Here is a 21,966-nt window from a genome sequence, read left to right as displayed (position 1 = left end):
GGACCAAGGAGGAGAGGACTCCTCTCCAGCCAGGTGACGTGTCAGGTCCTGGCTTGGAGCTTGGCCTGTGCATATAGCTACTCCTCCTTTGGTTCAGCTGTCTTGATGGTATTTGATATCTGTACCTGGAGCTCTCTCCAGCCCTGAGGGCTTAACCCTTCTTAACCACCTATTGCTTTATCTATTTGTCAGCACAAGCATCCCAGGCCATTCTTTCCGATTTTTTCCATTTGTAAGGCCAGTGACTGGTGAGGAGGAGGTTCCTTTTGCCCTCTCGTTACCCACCCCAAGCCTCTCACCAAGTACAAATTCAGCAACAGTTGCCTAACAAAGTCTTTATTTCACTTCTTAGTTTTCCAGATCATGCCAGATTAGTCAGAGCTGAGTAAATCTAGTTACGGTCTCATTTGACCGAGCAGTCTTTCAGGTAGGCTTCACCCCTCGAGTAACATGTTAGCCAGGGAGCTTGTATGTCCATTAACATACATTTTGAATATGATAATACAATTTTCTACTGCAGACTTCCAAGTGAGTGGACAGGCTGGTATTTTGAGATGGATCATTCTTCTTATCTGAAATAAACGCTATTTGTTGTATTTATTCAAGGATATTATCATAAATAAGAAAAGCTGTAGATAAAATGAGAGGAGAGATTAAATCCACACGGGATGGGATTTTTTCTTACTGTGTAAGAGGGAAGACCTCTAGCAGCCACTAAACACACCCTCCTGTGTCCAGAGAGGCAATTTGAGAAAAGCAAAACACTCACTGTGTTGGTTTCTGTATGGTAGCGACTGCTCCCTAAGAGCTTGGGATGTCCTCTGAAGGAACTGATGCTCTGAAGACCATGTTAAAAGCAGCTACAGGAGTTCAGTAGAAGTGATGGTGTGGACCCCAGGAGCAGATATGTTGTCCACACACTGCTGATGGTGCTTCTGCATCAGCAGGACCCATGCAGAGTGAAGATGCTGCCTCTGTGCCTTATTCACGATTTACTGAGAACACAGTCTTTCTGCCAGCAGTTCCCTCTTCAGGTGAGAGCGCTCAGGAAAATGAAGGCTGTGAATACTTGGCGACTTCCCTGAAAGAGGAGACTTTTTAATACATGGTCTTCATACATGCAAAAAGTAGGACAGATGTAAGTAGGGCTCTGGAGATGCTAATGGCATCAGCAAGAAACTATTTTTGGTTTCCTTCTTAAGTGTCTATCACATTGAAGAAACAAAAGGGTAACTTCTGCCTTGCTCCGAAATTCATACTTCTTGACTCTAAAGAGTAAAATCAGAAATCTGGCAAGTCTCACATTATCAATGCAATCCAGTAGACTAATTTGCAATCCCTTTCTCATCACTTGCTTGGAAAACTGTGTGGAACTTAGTCAAAAGCCAGATGGGAATCTCTGTTTGCCATGCCCAGGCAATTACTATTATCAATTATATTTGTGGGATCATAAAAATACTATGTATGACTGAAGATATACATTTCCCATAAAGCAATGCTGGCAGGACTGCCTTTGTCCCATTGTAGCTTTTCAGTGACGTTGCCAGGAATCTTTATCAGAGTATCTAACCCACATGTCTCTGTCATTCCTATGACACCTTTGAAACAATAGCTCCAAGCTTCACTTTCTCCTTTATCTGCTGGAGTTTTCTGTCTCTTAAAATGCCAGATATACTTGAATGTAAATGAATTTGGAGTTTTTACATTTAACAGATCTTGTTTATTCTTTAATAAAGAGTATCTGAATTTAAGTGTTCATAAAAGTCCAAGTTTGTCAATCAATCTGAATTCAGCAATGGAAATGAAGAGGAGTTTTGGAGGCTTTTCTGTGTGCACTTCTCAATCCGATGTAAGAAAATACAGTATTTTTCCCTTTAATAAGCTACAGCATAGCCTAGCTGAACATGCATATTTTTCACAGCCTATAGTAGATTGTTTTTCTTGCTACATTCTTGTCTTTCTGCCTTTTGCAACATGAATAATACTGGCATAGTTCACCCAACATTCAAATTTAGTTGTCTGCATTCAGAGATGATGTTTGAGAGAAAGAAAATGTAAATAACAAGCTACGTGGGCATAAACCTACTTAAACCACAGAAGACTTCAGTTGGTTTGAGTTTATAAAACATACAGGAAAGGCAAAACACACTTAACGTGTTCAACAAAACACAGGTTTACTCACTGAATTCTTTCAGCAAAAAGGTTTTTTGTTCCAAGTCAAGATTTTATAAGTATGCCTACACTCAGTTTTAAAACATTAAAATCAGAGGGGTTAGCCACCAGTGTTAGAAAAGCAAGCCTTTCTTTTCCACGCCTCTCTTTTTCTTTCTCTCTAAATAAGCTGAATTTTTGCAGAAAACTGATAAAAGGTCTATGTGGAAATAATGAGTTGTTTTTCAGGGAGTCCAGTTTAAGCTTTGGCTTGATCTGTACTGTGAATCTAGTTTAGATCCTCTTTCATTGCTATATGAATCTTCCTCAGTGGCTTGTTAGCATAGCCTGATAGTATCGAGGAGCTACCCACTTTGAATGGAAAAGATTACACATCACACTACGTACTGATATGACTTCACCTGCCTGACCTCGGATTTTATGGTAGGCCATGTGGTTCAGGTTTCTGTCTGAAGTGACTGGGAAGCTGACAAGCTAATAGAAGCTCTACTGGGATTCTTCTGATGCAAATTGTTTCCGACCTACTGGTAACTGCACTAAAACTGATTTTGCACTAGGCTATAACTGACACGTTCAATGTTAACTTGGGAGTTTCATTTCTCATTTCCTTTACTCACTGCAGAGAATCAGTTGTAACGTGGAGTTTAGTCAGTGAGAAACTCAGGCAGCAGGTACTGGATTTCTAATTTGCAACAGGAGAGACAAACACTTGACATTTCACATTGACTGAATTGTTTTTTTTAAGGCAGAAATGGTTTCATAGGGTAAATAGTCAAACATATAGACTAGAAGTTTGACCATTCTCCACTACGAGTAAGCTGTTTCTGCCATGTTCCACTCTTGTAATAATTGATAATGTGCATTCCCAGTTTTCAGAGAGGTTTTGGAATGTGACCATCTATCACTTCTGTACTTCCCAGTTCTTTATTACTTGTTTTTAGTAGGTTTTTATATTTTTCTGGCTTATTCCTTATTATCTTAGCAATACAATAGTAAGACACAAAAGATTTTCTGTCAAGGAATTCTAGGACACAAAACCTTACACTGACAAATGCAAGCAAGCATTCTGTACCATCCAACACCTGCTTTATCTTTTACTGAAAAGAATCACCAAATGGGGTTTTACTCTGAGGAATGGCCATGTTTTTAAAAGAGTCTTCAGGAAAAAAAAATATTTTGCTTATTTAAAAATACACTTTACTGTGAGAGGCAATCGCCTACCTCTTGCTAAAAATGCCTTCAGTTTCCTAAAATAACGACAAAAGGTTTTCAGCATTGCAGCTATTAAAACACAGAGTCAAACCCACAAATGTCATGGTTTACTCATTGCATCTGTTAGTTACGACCATTCAGCATTCGTGAATTTAAAAAGGAAAAAGAAAATAAAAAGATGACAACAAGCAGCCACTGGGTTTTAACAATTTTATTTCTAGACTTTAGTTTTTTTTTTGCTGGAAACTTGTCTGTTACAGGTCTGTTGGTGAAAATGTGCATTTCAGACCAGTGATGCCAGTAAGTACAATATAAAAATGTACAAATCTGAATTGCTTGCTTACTACAGATTGTTATAATAATGTGACAAATAAAGCATCTCTGTTGGCACGTGAACCCACTTACTCTGGATTTGGCCTTTTAGTACACAGAATATTTTAAAGAAATTTGCAGTACGCACTGCCGCTCAGTGTAACACAAAATATAACCCACAAGGACTAACTCAATAATTATCACGTTTGGTTCAGAGACACAGAGATGCCACAAACAGAAGTGTTTTATGAGGTAAGCAGTAAGAAATGTTCCTGAAGTTTGGACAGAATGTATCCAGTCCTCCTGGGTCCTGCGACTGCTAGTAGCATTGCAATGCTTTATTTATGCACTAAGTAGGATCTTAACTGCATTTGCCTCAAAATGAGTTCTAATTCTGTTTTGGTTTAGCAGCATACAGGCAACAGCTAGATTATTCTTGAGCATACAACTCCGTTAGCTGGCTTATTGATGAGATTTACAGGCTTTTTAAATTAGCATTATGCTATAATTAAAAAAAAAAAAACAAAATAAAAAAACAAAAAAAAAAAAAAAAAAAAAACCCTAGTATATCATAACAGATTAAACACACAAAATACTTAGAGTTCCAGACGATAACCTATCATACCAAATGATGTGTCCCAAACTGATGGGAAACCACATCAGGTGGCATACAAGAGTTATATTATAATGCACCTTTCATATATCAATGTGGCTAATAACACAGCTTAAAACTACTATGATAATAAACCCCAGATCAGACAAAGAATCCAGCTTTATAAAATGCATTACAAAAAAAAAAATGACATTACTTGATCTTCTGAAATGTCTGCTGTTTTTAAATTAATGCAACCTAGTTGCAAATCGCGAGACCCATTCAGAATAACGTTCGATGCATTTCCGCTTGCAGTAGAACTATGAGGCACTGTGTACAAACATTAAAACCTGGTCTAGACATGGTTAACTGAAGTATGAGGTATTGTGAAACAGGAGCCTTTTTGGAATAGAGCAGTAATCACATTAAGTAAAAATTGATCACATAAAAAATCTACAAAAAAATGATGTCAATAATATAATTTTCTATGAGAAAATTAAAACCTATAACATGGCAGTATATGACATTGTATAACAAAAAAAAAAACTGATCCACAAAATAGCAGCAAAACACAATGACAAAGATACAGAAAAGCAATGTTAATTTTTTTTTTCAAACCATGCTGGGAATTTATCCATAGCAGCTCAATAAAAATGGAGCATCCACTCCTTTTCTTTTCTCTTTTTTCTTCTTTTTCATTTTTAATTTTTTTTCCTTTTTCATTTTTTTGCTGGTTTTTTTTGTTGGGTTTTTTTTTTTACAATCAACACCTTAGCGGCAGTTTTCTCACATACGTTTCACCATCACATTCTCCTCGAGCATCAACTTCAACAGCTATGTCCACGTCCCTTCAGCTACTTTCTAAAATAATAATAAAAAGATACATAGCCAAGATGTGCAAATTTTCTATTTGTAGCTAAATAAAAAAATGGGGCATATACTGGAATAAGAACTTCTTTCAAGTACTCCAATTTTCATATCTATTAACTATGGCGTTTTCATGGTTAGACTGCTTTTGAAAAAATGTATAGGAAGGGGCCAAACAGACTGCTTTGTTTTGGGTTTGTTCTTTGAAGCGTGTCCTTTTTTTCTTTAATAAGCTGTGTTGAAACTGCAACATCAAGGGTGGAAAGATTTTTTTTTAAAAAGGGGCGATTGCATTATTTTACAAATCATACTGGCCTTATGAACATCCTCTGCAATAAATATTCTTTTTTAGCCTTAACTATAAATTATATATTTTAGTGTTTAAAAACCTTCAGTTGTAAAACATCTAGCGACAATCCTTAAACTATGTGTCCTATATGTGAACCTTTAAGGCCCCTAATTTATAAAGATGAGTTGGCACCAAAGGATTTCTAAACTTCAACTTTTCTATAGAAAAGGATAGGAAAATATCCTGGCAATCTGTGAATGAGTTTTCTCTCACTGGAACGCAACCTTCGGAAAAAGAAATCACCTCTCCTCTAACACCATAGTTAAACGCACTTGCTTTGCAATTCCAAGTTTGCGAACAAGCACTTATATATTTCCAAACCATTCCATTAAAAAAAAAAAAAATCCCACACAATAAAAGAATGTATTTCCTATATCTAATGGACTGAAAGTGCTTTGAATGGAATGGTTTTAGAATATTACAAACAAAAAAAAAAAAAGACTGAACTGTGGATTGAACCTGACCATAATTAGGCTGAATATCTGTGGGGTCAGACCAGCATTTTTACACAGGTAACTACAAAAATATGAAGATTACAAAAATATAATATATTATGTCACTATTTCGGTTTCTCTTTATAATAGAGTATCGTACGAGTAGTACATTGGCCTTTCCCAACAATGCTAAGCTGAAACCCTACAAATGCCTTATGCACAGGCAATCCACAGGCACAAAAGAAAGATTAACATATCATAATGCTGCATACTAACATACACTAACTTATGGGTTACGTTAACCATTTATAAGGTGAAGAGGATAAAAAAAAACTAAGGAAATAAAATAAACATTTACAGATGAATTATAAAGTGACTAAATGCATAAGCAAGCAAGATACAGAAAAGCCTAGAACTGCGTTAAAGCTATGCTTTTTAAAGAAAAAAGAATATTTCATTTACTATCTAAAAAAAAAAAAAACCTCTTCTACTTTAAAAATGGTTGGTAGGTTGTTTTATATGCAAGAAATCAAATCTAATACCTCCCCTGGAGACATTTTGTGTGTTAATGCCTATTTTTACAACATACAGACAAGAACACTTTAATATAAAAACTAGTTGATTATTATTGTATAAAATCCTCTATTTTTGTAGCACAAACCCCTGGGGGTAATGCAAATACTATTTTTTTCTTTTTTTAAGACAGTTTTTGGGGTATTTTTTGTTTATTTGTTTGTTTGAAGTCACAGATGGAAGGGAGACAGAGCAAGAAAAAATATAACTGGACTGGTTTTCCCTTCTGGTATAAAAATGTCCTGGAGAAAAGGGTTTCTGGGGGGGAGATCCTGATGCTGATTCCTTCTCAGATGCCCTTTCTTTGTCTGCTTTTGTCGCCAAGCAAACCCATTAGAAGTAGTCCTCTTAAATGTTCACATCTCGCACATCAGTAGGTGTGCAGGAAAGGTCTGCTTCGTCCTCTACAGTCTTTGTTTCTGAAGATACATTGTGCTGCTGTGCCTGGCGTAGACTGGATTCAAGGAGGGATTCAATCTGTTCTTGGCAGGCTCGTAAACAATCCTAGAGAAGATTAAATGGAAGGAGAAAAAGACCCAGGATCCTTTAGAAAAATAGTCAGATCACAGACCAAATACCATTTCTTGAAAAAGCAAGAGAAGCACTGACTAGTGAGTGGATTGGACCAGCAACCGCACGGATGCTAGCCTGGATCTAGATTTCAGCAACTACCTCTCACGATCTTCTATTTAATGGCCATGGTGAGCATCTTCATACGTGGTCCTCTGGACAACCATGTTTTGTGTCTAAGCCCATAGGTCTACAACCATCTAGGATGAATGCTCCCCTACCATGACATATAGAAACTAACTTGGGCAGAACCTTCACACGGTGTGATGCTGTAGCTTGCCCTACTTTCTTGCCTGTGCTGTTAACATTTCAGCGATTCTGTAGAAGTCCGTTCATACTTTTACCTCACTGTCCTTTCTACCTTTAGAAAAACAGGAACAGCCAGACTAGGCAGCAGTGTGAATCCATCAAAACATTAAATGAGTGGAGTTGCAAAGACATGAAACTGAGCTGGGGGCATGGTTGGTCCAAGCATTGCTGATGCTGTAATGATTTCTACTTTTAGCACAGAAACATTTCAGTACAGTCTACTAGAAGTGTTGGTCATCAACAGTGATTTTCCCAGGCTGAGTTCTGATAATATAAAGGTCTTGGATAGAAGTGCCATACATACATATTTAGATATACATGCCCAAAGTTCCCTGCCAACTGCTGCTGTGTCCAGCAGTGAACAGCTCAAGTTAGTCATCTCATTTCTAACTCAGAAAGCATCTGAAGTGAAAAATGTACCAGCCCGTGACTCCAAAATGGAGAGACCTTTCAGAAGCACCACTAAGCATCTTCGTAACGATGCCTTATAAAGTTTGCTTCCACATTGACCCTAAAATCTCAAGTCAGGGTAAGATCTCTTTCCTTTGCTTCAGAAACATTTGATCACAGCCAAATGCCCACACAATCCTGCTGAGGAGCGTTCAGGAGGGTGCACGGGCCTCACCGCTTGCGCAGACTTTGGTGTGAGTTAAATGCATAAAACACCAAGCGGAATCACGTCTCCCATGGGGAAACGTACTTCCCCCAGCATTAAACCATAGCAGGAGTAGGCAGAGCAAATTCTACTTATCTATCCACAGCAATTAGAACTGGAGAAGGCCTGTAGCTCAACCTGTTCAACTTCCAGCAAGTTACGGTTGTGTTCTTCAGAGCCATTGCAACAACACAAATGGTGCCTTAAAGAGGCGGAACAATCAGACTACATTTTGCCAAAATTCCTCCAGGATGCTGTTTACTCATATCCTTCTAACAAACATCGTAAGCTTTTCCCCAACATATTTAACTCTGTGTATTAAGGACTTTGAAGTTTCCTTTCAGTATTGCCTTTTCTGACTTAACCTATGACATGTGTTAGCCCTTGCGGTGAACCCAGTCTTCCATGATAAATTGCCGTCAAAAGTGTTAGGATGTGCATGACTGAGAATGAATGTTGTTTTCCTGAGAGGGTGACCTGCCTGCTGTTTTCTTTATTTCCCAGCTTCAATTCTGCCTTCATTCAGAGGCTTCTTGTGTGATCTACCAGCTTTTCACTGATTCCACTACCACAAGAATCTCCTCTGCCACCAATAAGGGCACATGGCATTTGGGGTAAAATAAGATTAGAAACCCAAGCAAACAATTCTCTGCGAGTCCTTTCTGAGAGAGAGGGAGGTTAATCCTACCTCTAAGCAGATCAGACCATCAGTTACAGCTCACTGAAAACACATAACCTATGACCTTTTCTGGTTTAAACCCTAGTGTAATATTTCCTCTTGACAGAGACACACAGCATTTTAAATGACAAAAAGAAACGCCTCATATCCTAAAGTCATCATGCCTTTGGCTCCTACATACCTCTAGCCTTCACAATAAGATCTCTATGAAGTCCTCTCACCCCTTCTCAAGATAGGATGGATCAATCCCGACTTCTACTTGCACATCCTGTACCGTGGTACCTCAGTCACACATGGAATTAGGCGTATTTAAGAGAGTACATGAATAAAGGTTTAGGTATTTTGGGTTTTATAAATCCAGGCACTTCTGTGGGTAATTCTGTTTTAACAAGGTAGCATGTTCCAAACTGAACGCCAATTTATTTTCAGAGCAAGACAAACCCTCTGACTTTTTTTTGGGAGGAGGGCAAATGTTTAGTGGGGTTTGAGTGGTTGGTTTGGGTTTTTCAATGCTATCATTTGCATATAGCATGTTTGAGCTCTGAAACATAAAACCATTTAAAAGAATTTCTATAAACACCTATTCTTCTCCCTCTGGAGTCCAGTCATGAATAACTACATAGGACTATGTAAAGGTAATTTTTGATCACAGAATTTTCTTTTTCCTGTGAGACTCTCAGACTACAGCATGTTGTTGTACTCTTTCCAACCTAATCTTTACAATTTATTACAAATGTACTGTGTCTTAAGCTACACTTGGATGAACAGTATCTTTTTCATGTTTTACGTTTTTTGTTCAAATCATTTCTTATTCAGATGCCTATTAGAAGAAGAGTCTGTCTGCAGGAATGTATTAGAGCTAGCAAAAATAGCTGTAAAATATAACTGTAAACAACCTCACCAAAGCTTTTTTCATTCTCAGTACTTCAACACTGAAAAGCAAATACAAAACTTGTGCATAACTCTGATAACTTCTCCCAACAACTTTTCTGCTTCGCTACTCAAATTTTCAATGCCCACAGTTTGTTCAAGGTCATAAACCCTTCCTGGATTAATTAAGCTCCATGGTGAAAAAAAAGGAGACTTACTAGCTTAACTGATGCGGTCAAATACCTTTAACACACACAGTAGACATGATCAGACTCCAGGGTCAGATACTAAAGGAAACAACAACAGTAAAGAAACTGCTTGGAAATCCTTTGTTACTGCCTGACCCTTTCTGGATAACAAGCACATGTTCGAAGGTGCCTCTGAGTAGGGGCAGGCAGGAGACGAATTCCAATGTACTAACAGACAGCATGGAAACCCAATCTAATCTAGTTTAGCAAATTTCTGGCCTGGAAATGAACGTCAGGTAAAATTCAATCTGTTTGGCTGATGGGGTCAAGAATAGAATGATGGAAGACAGCCCAAGACTTCTAATTGTGATTATCTGACTTCTAATTACCCCTGATCAAAGGCAAAACGGGAAATTGGACTCCTACCAACGTAAACATGAACCATAAAGGAATTCCAATCAGGTGATATTCATTTTACTTTCAATTCAGCTTTCTTTGAGACTAAAGGTAAAAAAGTGTAATTATATAACCTGAAATCCAACAGCCCAGCTGCTCTAGCTAATAGATAATCGGGGGAGTGTTAGCCATGTTATAATGCATGCTCTCAATATTTCAAGACAATCCAATATAAAGCGTATTCATTTGTGCAGTCTAATAAGGGGAACCATCACAGTACAATAACAAACTGCACAGACACGCTAGTGAAATCAGATAATAGGAACAGCATTCGATACCAGGCATTACCTAGGCATGTCTTACGGGAAAGTCTCTGTGCAGGGGAAGCACGCTTTATATGAAACCAAGCAGTTTACTCAAAGAAATAGTAGTCAAAAATGCTGTTCCCTTATTCCATTACAAAATCTGCAGTATATATGGGTATAATTTTATGATGTTTATTTTCTGTAGCAACCTATACAAAAATCTTACTTCTAACTCTAGCTGTTCCAACACAGGAATATATTTAGTATTGGAAGCTGGAGGGGAGTTACTTGCTTTGAAAGCTCTTAAGTTCAGGTCATACAGATTGTGTCCTTGCAATGACTCTGGGCAATGAAAAAGAAATAAGGATTCTCCTTCTTGCTGAAACTACTTTCTTTTCTTTTAAAAGAGCTGTCATCAACTAGGTCAAGTCACGTAAGGACACGCTGCTCTTCTCCAAGATGTGAGAGAAACTACTTCAGCGGTTTGTATCAAGAATGATTAAATAATGTTTTTGTTTGAATCAGATACTGTCAGAACAGGTAACAAGCCTAATGTATTTCCTTAGTACCTGCTTCAAATATCTTCACACTGGATAGTGGCCAACCATACACTGAAATATCTACATTGTTCACAAACTGACTACAAGCGTTACACCTATGTACCAAACTGAGCAGCACTTTATTTCAGCATTTGTAGTTCTTATAATATTTAATATTTCAGCACTGAATCCATATTACTTTAGCTGCAGTGATATAAATGGCAAAAATAATGTGCTCAGTACTGATGCATTGTTTAGGTGATCAAAATAATAAGCTGAGATATATTTGTCAGCAATTTTTTCACATGGTCTACCAAAAGTAAAATATTCTTTTCTGAATAATTAATTGTGATGCATTCATCTTTCCAGGAATCACTCAATCCTGTCAACGAAGTGCAATTATGCAAACCTAGTTTTGCAGTGTCTGGACGAGTACAGATCTCTATGTATTTAAAGTTATTAACATGTAAAATAATTTAACAGCATCTCAAAGATTTTGCGCTAACCACAGAGTTGTCTTTATTTGACTCATTGTCCAGCACTTGGAGACCTCACAAGAACCTTTTTAAAGCATCTATTTATTGGTCTTCCACATTGTTACAAAACAAAGCTCAACTCTGCCCCAACTTCACACACCATTATGACATGGATCATTGACTTTAGGTCTTCCTTGTAGGCTCCCTTCCTGGCCCATTCACTCATGAAAGGTTTATTGCTCACTAGTTACTGATGTGCATCTCCTGGAAGCTGCAGGGCAAAATGAGAGTCCTGTGAGGACCATCTACCTTGTCAGAAAGTCATGGGACAAGCATTTGTTCCAAAAAGGAATTCAATACCAGCTACTGTGCAGGTCTAGCATGTAATAAACCAAATTAGATCATTAGAACTCTTTTAAGAAGGTTTTTTTCACACCACTTGGTACAATAAAAGGCCTCAAGAATGGTCAAAGATAAGGTCAGAGATACCACGAGGTCTATTTATTGCCATCTCAGTAACTATTTAGTCTTATTTTCAAAGTTTTGTTTTACATAGACTCCTGGTTTAATTACCCACAATCAAACACGGGCCTCTACAACATCCTACAGCGATGCAGGGCTTCCTTTACTTTGTCAGATAACGCCTCTCTTACAAACATTAGAGCTAGATGTGGCATTCCTATCAGTGAACTGCTGCAGCGTAATCGCTGATTATTAATGGACGTAACGACAGCTAAGTAACCAGGATGGACACAAGAGAACACATTCAAAAACTCCACTCTGAGGTTTGACTTTTATCAAGATTTACCATCAGATTAGCCACTATGCATTAAGCAGGCATTTATTCTTAAACTCTTAAGGCAGAAGATCGACCGAGAAAGAGTCACTTACCGGATCACATTTGATAACTTGTGATAGGAAATGTGTGAGGCATTGATAGGAGAGGAAAGTGTTAGTGTTCCCCAGATGCAGGCCTTGCACAGCTGCTACCACACTGCCAGCTGCGATCATGGAAGGTGGGTTTGAAATAAATTTAATATCTGTATGAAGAAGAGAGAAGAAAAAAAAAATAGACTGAAATGATTGCTTTAGGAGAAGCCTGCCCATACACATACACGCTTCTACCAGCATGGCTTCGTCTGCCAACTATTGCATCCGAAAAGGCACGGAAAATTGTGAGCAGAAAGGTGCCTCCTGCTCTACGCTGTTACAGGTCCAAACCTGTAAGCACTTACCCACATGAGCAACTGTACTTGAGTGAGTAGCCCTTCCCGGCACTAAGCCTGGGAGGCCATTCATCACTTCAAGGTATTTTTATCATAAGCAGGGCCCCCGTTCTTCTAATGTTAAAATACTTTGCTCATGTGAATAATGCCACTGGGGTCAGTGGCACCATACATCTGAGAAAACCTGTTCGCATTCTTAAGTGTTTCGCATGATCAGATCCTAGGTGCACTCTAATAAAGAGTCCTCAGGCCCTTTAAAGCAGAAACCTTTGCACTGTCATTCAAAGGAATATAGCTTTAATGAACAACATCATCAACAAAAAGGAAGAAAGAGAAGGACTGCTTAACCCTGTCAGGAGGCAGATAATCCATATTTAAATTAAGGTTTCTTCTTAAAAATGCTTTGTCTCAACCTAGTCTCTTGTCAGTGGCTGCCATCCATCCTGGCAACAGGGATTTTATGTAAATGTGGCATAACTAAGTGACGGGGGTCCCAAGAATTGGCGGACAATCAGTTACATTCTGATGTGACACCATGCTGACAAGAGGCTGGGCCCCCTTCCAGACTGCATTGCTGTAGGTCTCTCCACAAAGCCACTCCCATGATTCCTTAAGGGGCTATCTCTGCCATTTAGCATGGTTTTGGTTTGTTTTTTTGTTTTGTTTGGGTTTTTTCTTTTAATAATAATAATAATCCACATTTTAACGCTAAGACTCTTTCTGCTGAACAGGAATGCCTTTGATCCGTGGCAGTGTACACCTTGGAGGAGAATCAGAAACAAAGGAAGTAAATGGCACAAGCAAAGGTCTAATTTTGTGAGGAAGAAAGGGAAATGCCACATTATACACAAGAACCTGAGATACATTCCTTCAGCTTTTATCAGAATACAACTTCCTCTGGGTTGAAAAAATATAAACCATCTGTCAAACCCTTGAATGAAATCAAAGGAATGGACAGCTTAGAGGGCTCAGTGGAACAGTTTAAGTATTAAATCATGCATCTCCTTTATTATGATAAAATAACTTTTGTGTAAATGTTTTACCAGTGAAACTAAAGCCTTCGGGACTCTATGAAAGTCCTCCCTCTGAATCTATTCATACACCTCTGACACTCCATTGTAGCCCAGAGCAATACCCACCTTCAAAGAGACATTTTGCCAAGCATTCTATGAACCTTCAAAATTAAACTGATACGATGAATTGTGGCCAAACTTTTGTGATGCATTGCCAGTGAAAAGGCAAGCTTGATCTAAAGTCATTTAATTTATGTTACCGTGCTTAAAATAAATTTAGTTTATCCCCTTTTCCTAATCCACCCATTTCCTGGCAGATATAAATACACTCAACCTTCTAGCAAGCATCTGTCCTTCCCCCAAATCAAAACAGTTCAGACTGCTTATTGACATGATACACATTCCAGAGCCAGTCCCCTTACTGAAATCCTGATACACAGTTGCAGGTAGACTTCAGAAAAGAGGGATTCCACCACGCAAGCATGAATTCCACCAAGACTGGGTTGTCCAGAGGGTATAGTTCATTCGCGCCACTATTTTTACTGAGCTCCACAAACAGAACATGACCAATATGTGTCAGTTTAATGAGTCTGTCCTGACAGGATCACGTTTGGGATTAATATTTGCGTTCTTCTTTCAAATGGAGCAGTAAACAAGAACATGAATTCATAGTCACACCCTCATTCTTTCCAAGGTGGAAAAGTGATAATGAAGTTTAAATGACCAGTTTGTGTCTGTCCCATAACCACTCCAGACAAGCAGCATGGACTGCCTTTTTGTTGCAACTCAACAAGGAATTATTTGTGGCAGAGGCCACTAATTTCAGCATATTAATCAGGGGGCCCCTCTCGCCTGTAATTGGATGCCCCCAAGTGAAGAGTGTGGCATCATTGTCAGCCTCCATCGCCTCATCTTGCGCTATTGAGCGCTCAGGAACAAGGGGGCTTCGGTGAGATGAATTAGACCTGACACAGCCACAATGGGGTAGGGGGCCCCATCAATTGAAGCACACATCCCCAGTAGCCTATCTGAGACTTCATCCAAAAAGAATAAACAACTTCAGCGTTGTTAAAAAGAGAGAGAGAGAGAGAGAGAGGAGGGGGAGGAGAGAGAAGAATGCCAGCCACCCTGAAGGGAGGACAAAGCAGGCATATAGGCGCTGCAGCGCTTTAAAAAAAATTCCTAACAAGGCGAGTCACCCCTTTTCCTTTTTAAATGGAGCAGCAATTCCATCCGTCTGGAGAGCTGGGGGCTATGAATGAAAATCTTTTCATTGAGGCAAATCAAAACTGTGAACATAAATCACTTGCTGCAAGATGCAACAGGTTCCAACTGGTCACATACCTTGAGACTTCCAATTTTATAAAGGCCAGAGAATAGGAGAATTGTAACACGCTTGTTTCAAAGGGGGATCTTTCTCTATCCCAAAGGAGGAAAGCAACAACAATAATAATAGCAATAATAATAATAATATAAAGGGAGCCTGGTATGTTTTGATAACCAGAGGAACATAATGAAATGCTGAAGCTCCAATATTTGTTGCTCTTCATTGTTATGCTTGTATAGAGCTGCAGTTCTCCCTCAACACTGGTCTTAACTTTGGCCAAAAGAGGCCTGCTTCCTTTTGAGCTCTCCCTGCCTTGCTCCATGCCAAAGCCCCATTCATTAAGCTCAATTATGTGTTAACTTCAAACAACCCCTGGTATTTTTTTTTTCCTTTTTTGCTTTTTCTCTCAAACCTACCACAGCACAAAGACATCCTTTGGTGAAAATGGATTTTTCAAAACTAAACCAAATCAAACAAATCCACTTCTACTAGCCAGACAACTGAAGAGGGAGCTTAGAAGGAATTCCCCTCAACTTCACCTCGCAACCTTCACCTTCTCTTTCTGGAGCAAACACATACACGCTCATCTATGAACACTTCCACAGGCTTCACCTTGTTAAGCCAACTGGCAGAGATTTTATTTTCTAAGCAAGCATTATTTTGCCATCTTTTCTTAGGAGACCCTCCTTTACAGTAGAGGACACGGGCTGTACTTCAAGCAAAGGATACACTGCACTTGCCCGTGAGGCCACTTGAGTGAGTGTCAGTGTTTCCAGTGGACTTTGGATTTGGCCTCACAGCATCCAGGCAGCACAATGCGTTTGCAGTCCATCTAGGTTCATTTTGGCAAGGGGAAACACAACACAACCCAGCAACAGCAAAGCAAAGTCCAGATGGTACTTAAGCCACATGTGATCTTCACTAGCCAACAAAGAAGTTGTGAGGAAAGCAAGTGGTAGAGAAAATCCTGACATCCAAAAATAACAGTAAGAATACAGAGCCTAGTGGCAGCCTTCCTGAGCGCGCTTTCCCCAGGCAATATTCCCAACTTCAGTAGGGAGCTGAAGAGGGCCCCAATTCTGGTGAGCTCAGCACTGTTTTTTTAAAAGCTATGTAAAACTCCCAGAACATGGTTCTCATTTACTGATCCATTCTCCAGCTGTGGTGCATAGCAGTGTTAAATAAGGGCTCTGGATGTGCTTCCTAAAAGAAACATAACAACATCGACAGTAGATCAAAGTACTGGACTCTTAGCAAGTCTCCAACCTTTGAACTACTCTTGTTTTCATCCCTGTCATTGCCAACACAACAACCTAGGTTAAACATCCCCATATCCAAAGGGGAGGCCGGGTGGCTGTTCTTTTTAGCCAACAGCCGAGGAAGCTTCAAACTTAGCAAATCACGCATTCGGAGTCACAGCAGCCTTATCAGGTAGAATCTGGCATGGAAAGTTATGTCTGATTTTCCCAAAATGTTGCTGCAGGTAGTTTGAAGGCTGTTTGAAGGTTGTAGCGCTCCGAACACCAAGCATTATTCCTTATTCCAGGCAATCTAACTTATGAACTGCCCATTATGCTGATGTCAGGCCCAAGATGAAGAGTAATGCCAGTGTTTATAAATGTCTCTCTTATGGCTTGGTTGTTCTATCTTTAGGCCTTGCAGAAGGGCCACTTTTGTGAAATAATTTTTTTCTTCTGGGAGCCTGCAATCTTTCTTCAACCTTTTTACCAAATCCATCTCTGGAAAATAAAACTACACAACATTAATTTGTGCCATGGACCACACACGTCCCACTGAGGTGTGGATACCTCTTCTCAAGTCCAAATGCAGGCTTGATCTCTTTTTTTTTAGCACAACTGCTACTCAATATTAACATTTACTAAAGCACTGTATCTCCTTTACACTAAGTTTTTATCAGTGTCAACAGTGTGTCTGGCATTCCTCTTTATGTGCTACTGCAAAAGAACATTTGCTTTGGCTGCTTTTTCTTCCTTATTTTTGCCACTTCTGGATTGCCATACTAAAAGAAAACGCACTGAACACATTCTGTTTAAAGAGAGTATCTTCCCTCGAGAACTTCTTTTGTCCCTGCTCCTCCACTCTGTCCTGTGGAAACAGCAAGATCTGGAGAACAGAAAGACTCTTCTACAACTTTTTTTTTTTTCCTTCCCACTTGTTAGGGTTCAGCGGGTAAAGCCAGTACGTGTACGAATGTATACACACGCAGTCCACATGCAAACATGGAACTTCAAAGAACCAGCGTGCGCGCACACACGGTGCCCTTGAAACCAAAGATCAGGCCTCTGCAAAGCTGGCCTAGCGAACAGTCGGCGTCTTTGGCGGCCGCCCCTGCACATGGCTTCAGCACAGCACGTGGTCAGAAGGGTGCAGATGGCAGCGGCTCGGTCCTGTGCCAGGAAAGCCTCCGCGCCGCGTGGCCCTCCTCCAATCCACCAGCCACCGGGGAGGGGGAAGAGGCAACCTGAAGAGGGAAGTTTTAAAACCCCCACGCAGAGCTATTCACAAGCAAAATCTTGCCTTTAAAAAGCTCTCTGAAAGATGAATCCACACGAGGAGGGATTCACTGTATGGGCAATAAGCCTTTTGCAGCCCCCACATCAAACCCAGTGTACAGAGGTGAAGAAATCGCGCCGCGCTGAGCCGCGACACCACGGCTACGGCGCAAAGAAGGGGGGTAACTTCTCCCTCCCCGACACCATCACACACACAACTTGGAAACAAAATTTATCTTCTGAAAAACAAAAAACAAACTTACCTCTGCAAAGTAATCCACCTTCTGCAAACAACAAGGGGCAATAATCGGGGGTTTAAACTACCTCCCCGCAGCTCTGTGAGCTCGCTTTTAGACCACAGCTATGGGAAGCGTTACAAGCCGGGGGTAGGTGCGTGAAAGGGAGCAACACGCTTTGCGTAACGTGCAGGGCTCATACCTGTAGCGCACAGAGCCACAAAAGTCTGAGCATGTTTACGGATGATCTGCTTGGTGTCCTCTGCCAGAGGCATTTTAGTAAGGAAATGTTCAATGAAATCGTGGGGGGTCATTGCAGCCAGATTCCATTTCAGCTTATTCACCAGAAGCAGCTCCATTTGCTGCAAAGACAAGAGAGAAGGAAGGGAAAGGGGGAAGAAGAGAAGAGGAAGGAGGAAAAACGTGGTTAGCTCGGCTCGCACACGGTGGGACGAGCAGCAGCATCCGCTTTTTTGCCCAGGATGCAGGGAGCGATCGTGCCGGGGCGGGCGCCCCAAAGCGGGGCCGCCAGAGGGCGCCCGCGCCGCGCGTTGGCACCGGGGCAGCCCGGGGGCCGCGGGGTCCCGGCCGCCACCGCTGCCCTCCCGGGACGCCCCCACCGGGGCTGCAGCCCCCTCCCCGCCTGCCCCGGTGATGTTCCAAAGCGGCTGGGGGGGTGGGGTTGGTTTTATGCGTTAATATTATGTTTTCCTGAGGTGATTAAACGTGAAATTACCAGTAATTCGTCGGGTCTAATGGAGTTATCTGTATAAATGCACAGTTTTTCTGCGGTCAGAGGAATAGTTTCCTTCATTTTTGAAGCCACAAACATGCAGGTAGCTCCGAGCAATTGCAATCGGCTTTTCTTGAGGGGTTCGAAAGACAAAAATCTGTCCAAATAATTCATAGCCAAGGGGAAAACTTCCTCTTCGCACTTCTGCTCCTCGCAAACCTGCAAGAAGGAGAGAGATCGTTGAAGAATAATTTAATAGAGGCGAAATAGAGGCTTGTCCCGCTGCCCTCCCCCCCTCCGGCCCCCCGGCTTTGCAGGGCAAGGTTGAAGGAGACCAGGGGGAAAATGTGTTTGAGGGGGGAAACGGCTAAATTAGGAAAAAACAAAGGCATCAAAGAAAATTAAAGAGAACGTCACGAGTGACAAAGTGGGGATAAATGCGGCGTTAGCAATCCGCAGGCGATTCATGGTAGAAAAAAAAAAAGGGGGGAGAGAGGCGATCGAAGAGGAGGTCTGTCCCCATCTTTCCAACCCCTATAAGAGTTTTAAAATAAAGGAAATAAATAAACAAAAAAAAAAAAAAAACCAAAAAAAAAAAACGGAGGAAAAGGCGAGCCCCCGTGCCTGGGAACGGGCTTGCCCCCGGATTTATTTATTTCGCTTTTATTTTGTCATCTAATTTGCCGCTGAGCTGCCGATTCCCCTTCTCTGCTCGAGACAAAAAGGTGGCGTCCAGCCGCATTTCCCCAGACGTCATCTTTTCAAAAAATATTTAAAAATATTTAAAAAATCATTCGAGCTTTCAAAAAAGGTTGAAAATGAAGCGGAGGGGGTCCTTTACCGAGTCCCGTAGCGATGGTCCCGCTGGGGGGCTCCGGGGAAGCCCCCCGAAGTGAAATTCACCGCCTCCCTCTCTCGCCCCGCAGCAGAGCCGGGCGCGACATTTCCCACAGCAAAGGCAGGGCGCTGGGCTTTCAAAAATTAATTAAAAATAGATCGCGGGCTCGTAGGGTTTTGGAAAAAGCATGAAAATGTAGCTCAGCTCCTGGGGTTCCCGCTGGGAGCCCCCCCAGAGGTGTCCCACTAAAAGAAGCAGCCTTTTCCCACCGGCTTTTCCACAAGCCATCTCGCAGCTTGCCGCCGCAGCACAAGCACGCCTTTGAGGGGTGACCACAGCCTCTCTTCGAACAAAGAAACTTTCACCCTGCAGCTCCCCAAAAGAAAGGCTTGGAGCCCCTCCGAAGGGTCCCCCTGCCCGCAGCCCCAGCGGGGTCCCCCCACCTCCTTCCCCGGCCCCTTCCCCCGCTCCCCCCCGCCACACACACACACCCTTGGCTTCCTCCCCGGGACTTTCTTAATTCTTTTTTTTTTTTTTTCCCTCTTCTTTCGATTAATAAAACTTTTTTTTTTTTTTTTGCTCTTTTGCAAATAAAAAAAGAACAAAGATGGCGCATAATACTGGCACGGGCAGCTTGCATACGTGTACAAGGATATTAATTTAAAGTAAAATGCCTAGGGGGAAAATAAATAAATAAATAAATAAATAAAAAATCCGGGGGGGGGGGGGTGTCTGTCCCCTCGAACCGGCTCCGCTCCGCTCTCCTCTCCGCCTCTATCGCCTCGCCCCGACGGCTGGAAAAGCAACCGGGGCACCCCCAGACCCTCGAGGTTTGGTTTTAGGGGTGTCTGGGGTTCCCCCTCTCCGTTTGCTACAATCCCCGGGGCTAAAAGAGGCGATAACGGCGTTGGCGATGGCAGCGCCGCGTTCCCCTGCGTTTACACGCGGGCGTCGCCGAAGCCGGAGCAACGTGTGCCGCGCCGGGGAAACTGAATGCGGGAGGGGAGGTGGGGGGAGAGAGGCTCTCCGGTTTAATTCATCTCGGTGCCGTGACTTGCAAGGAAAATCCCCGAGATACAAACCTCCAGCATCCAAGTGGCAACTATTTTCCTCATATATGGCAAGATTTCTTTCTGCACGCACTTGAAGTAGGAGACGGAGGGCGAGCAGGTCTCCTCCGCCTTCAGCATTGTCTGCAGCACCCTGTCATTGAGGAGGTTGGCATCTAGGTAGGCTCGTCGGATGGTCTCCACCTCGCAGCACAGCAGCTGATGTTCCATGTCTGCCTCCGTCGTCTCGAGTCAGTTTTCTGCAGCAGGACTGAGTCAGTCGCTCGCTCGCTCCCTCTCTTCCCCTTCCAGGAGTCCCTTGGATGCTGCTTCTGCTACTGCCGCTACAGCCCTCTGGAGGCTGCAAAACTTTCTAACTTCCAACAAAACTCTCCTGTATAGTCCCTGTGACGTTACTGTTGTTAAGCAGAGATCAAAGCACGAGAGAGAATGAGAAAGAGAGAGAGAGAGAGCCAAAAGCAAGGGGCAGAGCCCTAAAGCCATCCCATAGGCTTCAAGTCCTTCCCCTTTGCTTAGCTTATAGAGAGCAGGGTTTTAATGCAAATGCAAATGAGACAAGGGCTTGCTTTCTTCAAGGGCAAGGGAGAGGTGGGGGAAACCCAAATTGTCTCTTCAGTGTATCATGCATAATTTTAAAAATGGAGCGAGTTCTGCAGTGGGAGCCAAATGATGAATGCGGCGAAGGCCACACACAGACATGCAGGGATATAAATACGAGGAGACTCGGTTGGTGTTATTGTACTGGGGGCATTGGGGAAGGGAGCAGGGCAGCACCGGTGCCTCGCTCTGCCTTATCAATTATTATTATTATTGCCCTCACTGATGCGTACCTGTGATACCTATCCCTTAAAAAAGATGCACTCCCAACCTGAACTTCCAGTCTTTGTAGTTGATCCCAAGGGAAAAGCTTTCTCCCATTTCCTCATTCCTATTTTTTCCCAGCCTAGATGGTTTTGCTGCATGCCAGAAATGTAAAGCAATTGGGGTCTCCTCCCTCTGCCAACATAGTGCTTTTTTGTCTCTTCCTTATTTATTTTTTTTTTAACGTCTTTCACTTAAAAGGTTTTGCCCTCCAAAAGGGACACAGAGGTGGCAGGGGACAGGGCAACAGCTAAATCTGAGCCATGCACGCTGGGCAAGCTGCACCCAGCACCCCACCCCCAGCCAGAAAAAAACATCCCAGCAGAGCAGCAAAATGGTGGCCAGAGCTTCCTCCAGCACCTAAAGGGAGATGGATTGGGGCGCGGGGGAAGAGGGAGGTGCTGGCAGCTGCCAGAGCCTGCTGGGGCCTCATCTGACACGCCGTGCTGCCAGGACAGCCTGTCCACGCGTGACGTGCAATGGTGGGGCCCCACCGTAAATAACTCCCATTCCCTGGCTGAACTGCTTGTACCTGAAAATGCCTGGATTTATATTGTTTCTAATAATAATAATAATAATAAAAAGAGAGTATCTCAATCTCGTCACTTTTCGAGGGGCTGATAGGGGAGCTTGGGGCCCACTGGAGAACAC

At 41.9% G+C, this 21,966-nt stretch overlaps 1 protein-coding gene across 2 annotated transcripts; it reads right to left on the bottom strand.

Annotated features, from left to right (window-relative positions):
* Positions 1-517: 517 nt before the first annotated feature.
* CCND1 (cyclin D1) lies at positions 518-21,381 on the bottom strand. Of its 2 annotated transcripts, none has more exons than XM_054066991.1 (5): positions 20,467-21,381; positions 18,550-18,765; positions 18,016-18,175; positions 12,390-12,538; positions 518-1,081 (listed from the first exon to the last, which is right to left on the bottom strand). In XM_054066991.1, the coding sequence occupies exons 1-5, from the start codon at positions 20,662-20,664 to the stop codon at positions 1,031-1,033; spliced, it is 774 nt and encodes a 257-aa protein (XP_053922966.1). In that variant the 5' UTR covers positions 20,665-21,381; the 3' UTR covers positions 518-1,030. The 2 variants fall into 2 exon arrangements, with proteins under 2 accessions (XP_053922966.1, XP_009562596.1); XM_009564301.2 differs by lacking the exon at positions 518-1,081 and adding an exon at positions 1,089-7,015 and having other exon boundaries at positions 20,467-21,360.
* Between the last annotated feature and the right edge of the window lie 585 nt (positions 21,382-21,966).

The sequence above is a fragment of the Cuculus canorus genome, chromosome 5 (genome assembly GCF_017976375.1).
Source record: "Cuculus canorus isolate bCucCan1 chromosome 5, bCucCan1.pri, whole genome shotgun sequence".
Taxonomy (NCBI): Eukaryota; Metazoa; Chordata; class Aves; order Cuculiformes; family Cuculidae; genus Cuculus; species Cuculus canorus.
Note: the sequence above shows the minus strand (reverse complement) of the source record. Positions and strands in the feature narration are given on the sequence as shown.

What these genes read in the sequence shown, in the direction of transcription:
- CCND1 (XM_009564301.2), bottom strand. Translation starts at nt 20,664, where the DNA reads ATGGAACATCAGCTGCTGTGCTGCGAGGTGGAGACCATCCGACGAGCC. An exon ending in TTGCCACTTGGATGCTGGAG is followed by an intron (nt 18,766 to 20,466) that starts GTTTGTATCTCG and finishes TCCTTCTTGCAG; the next exon opens with GTTTGCGAGGAGCAGAAGTG. An exon ending in TTAGACCCGACGAATTACTG is followed by an intron (nt 18,176 to 18,549) that starts GTAATTTCACGT and finishes TTGTCTTTGCAG; the next exon opens with CAAATGGAGCTGCTTCTGGT.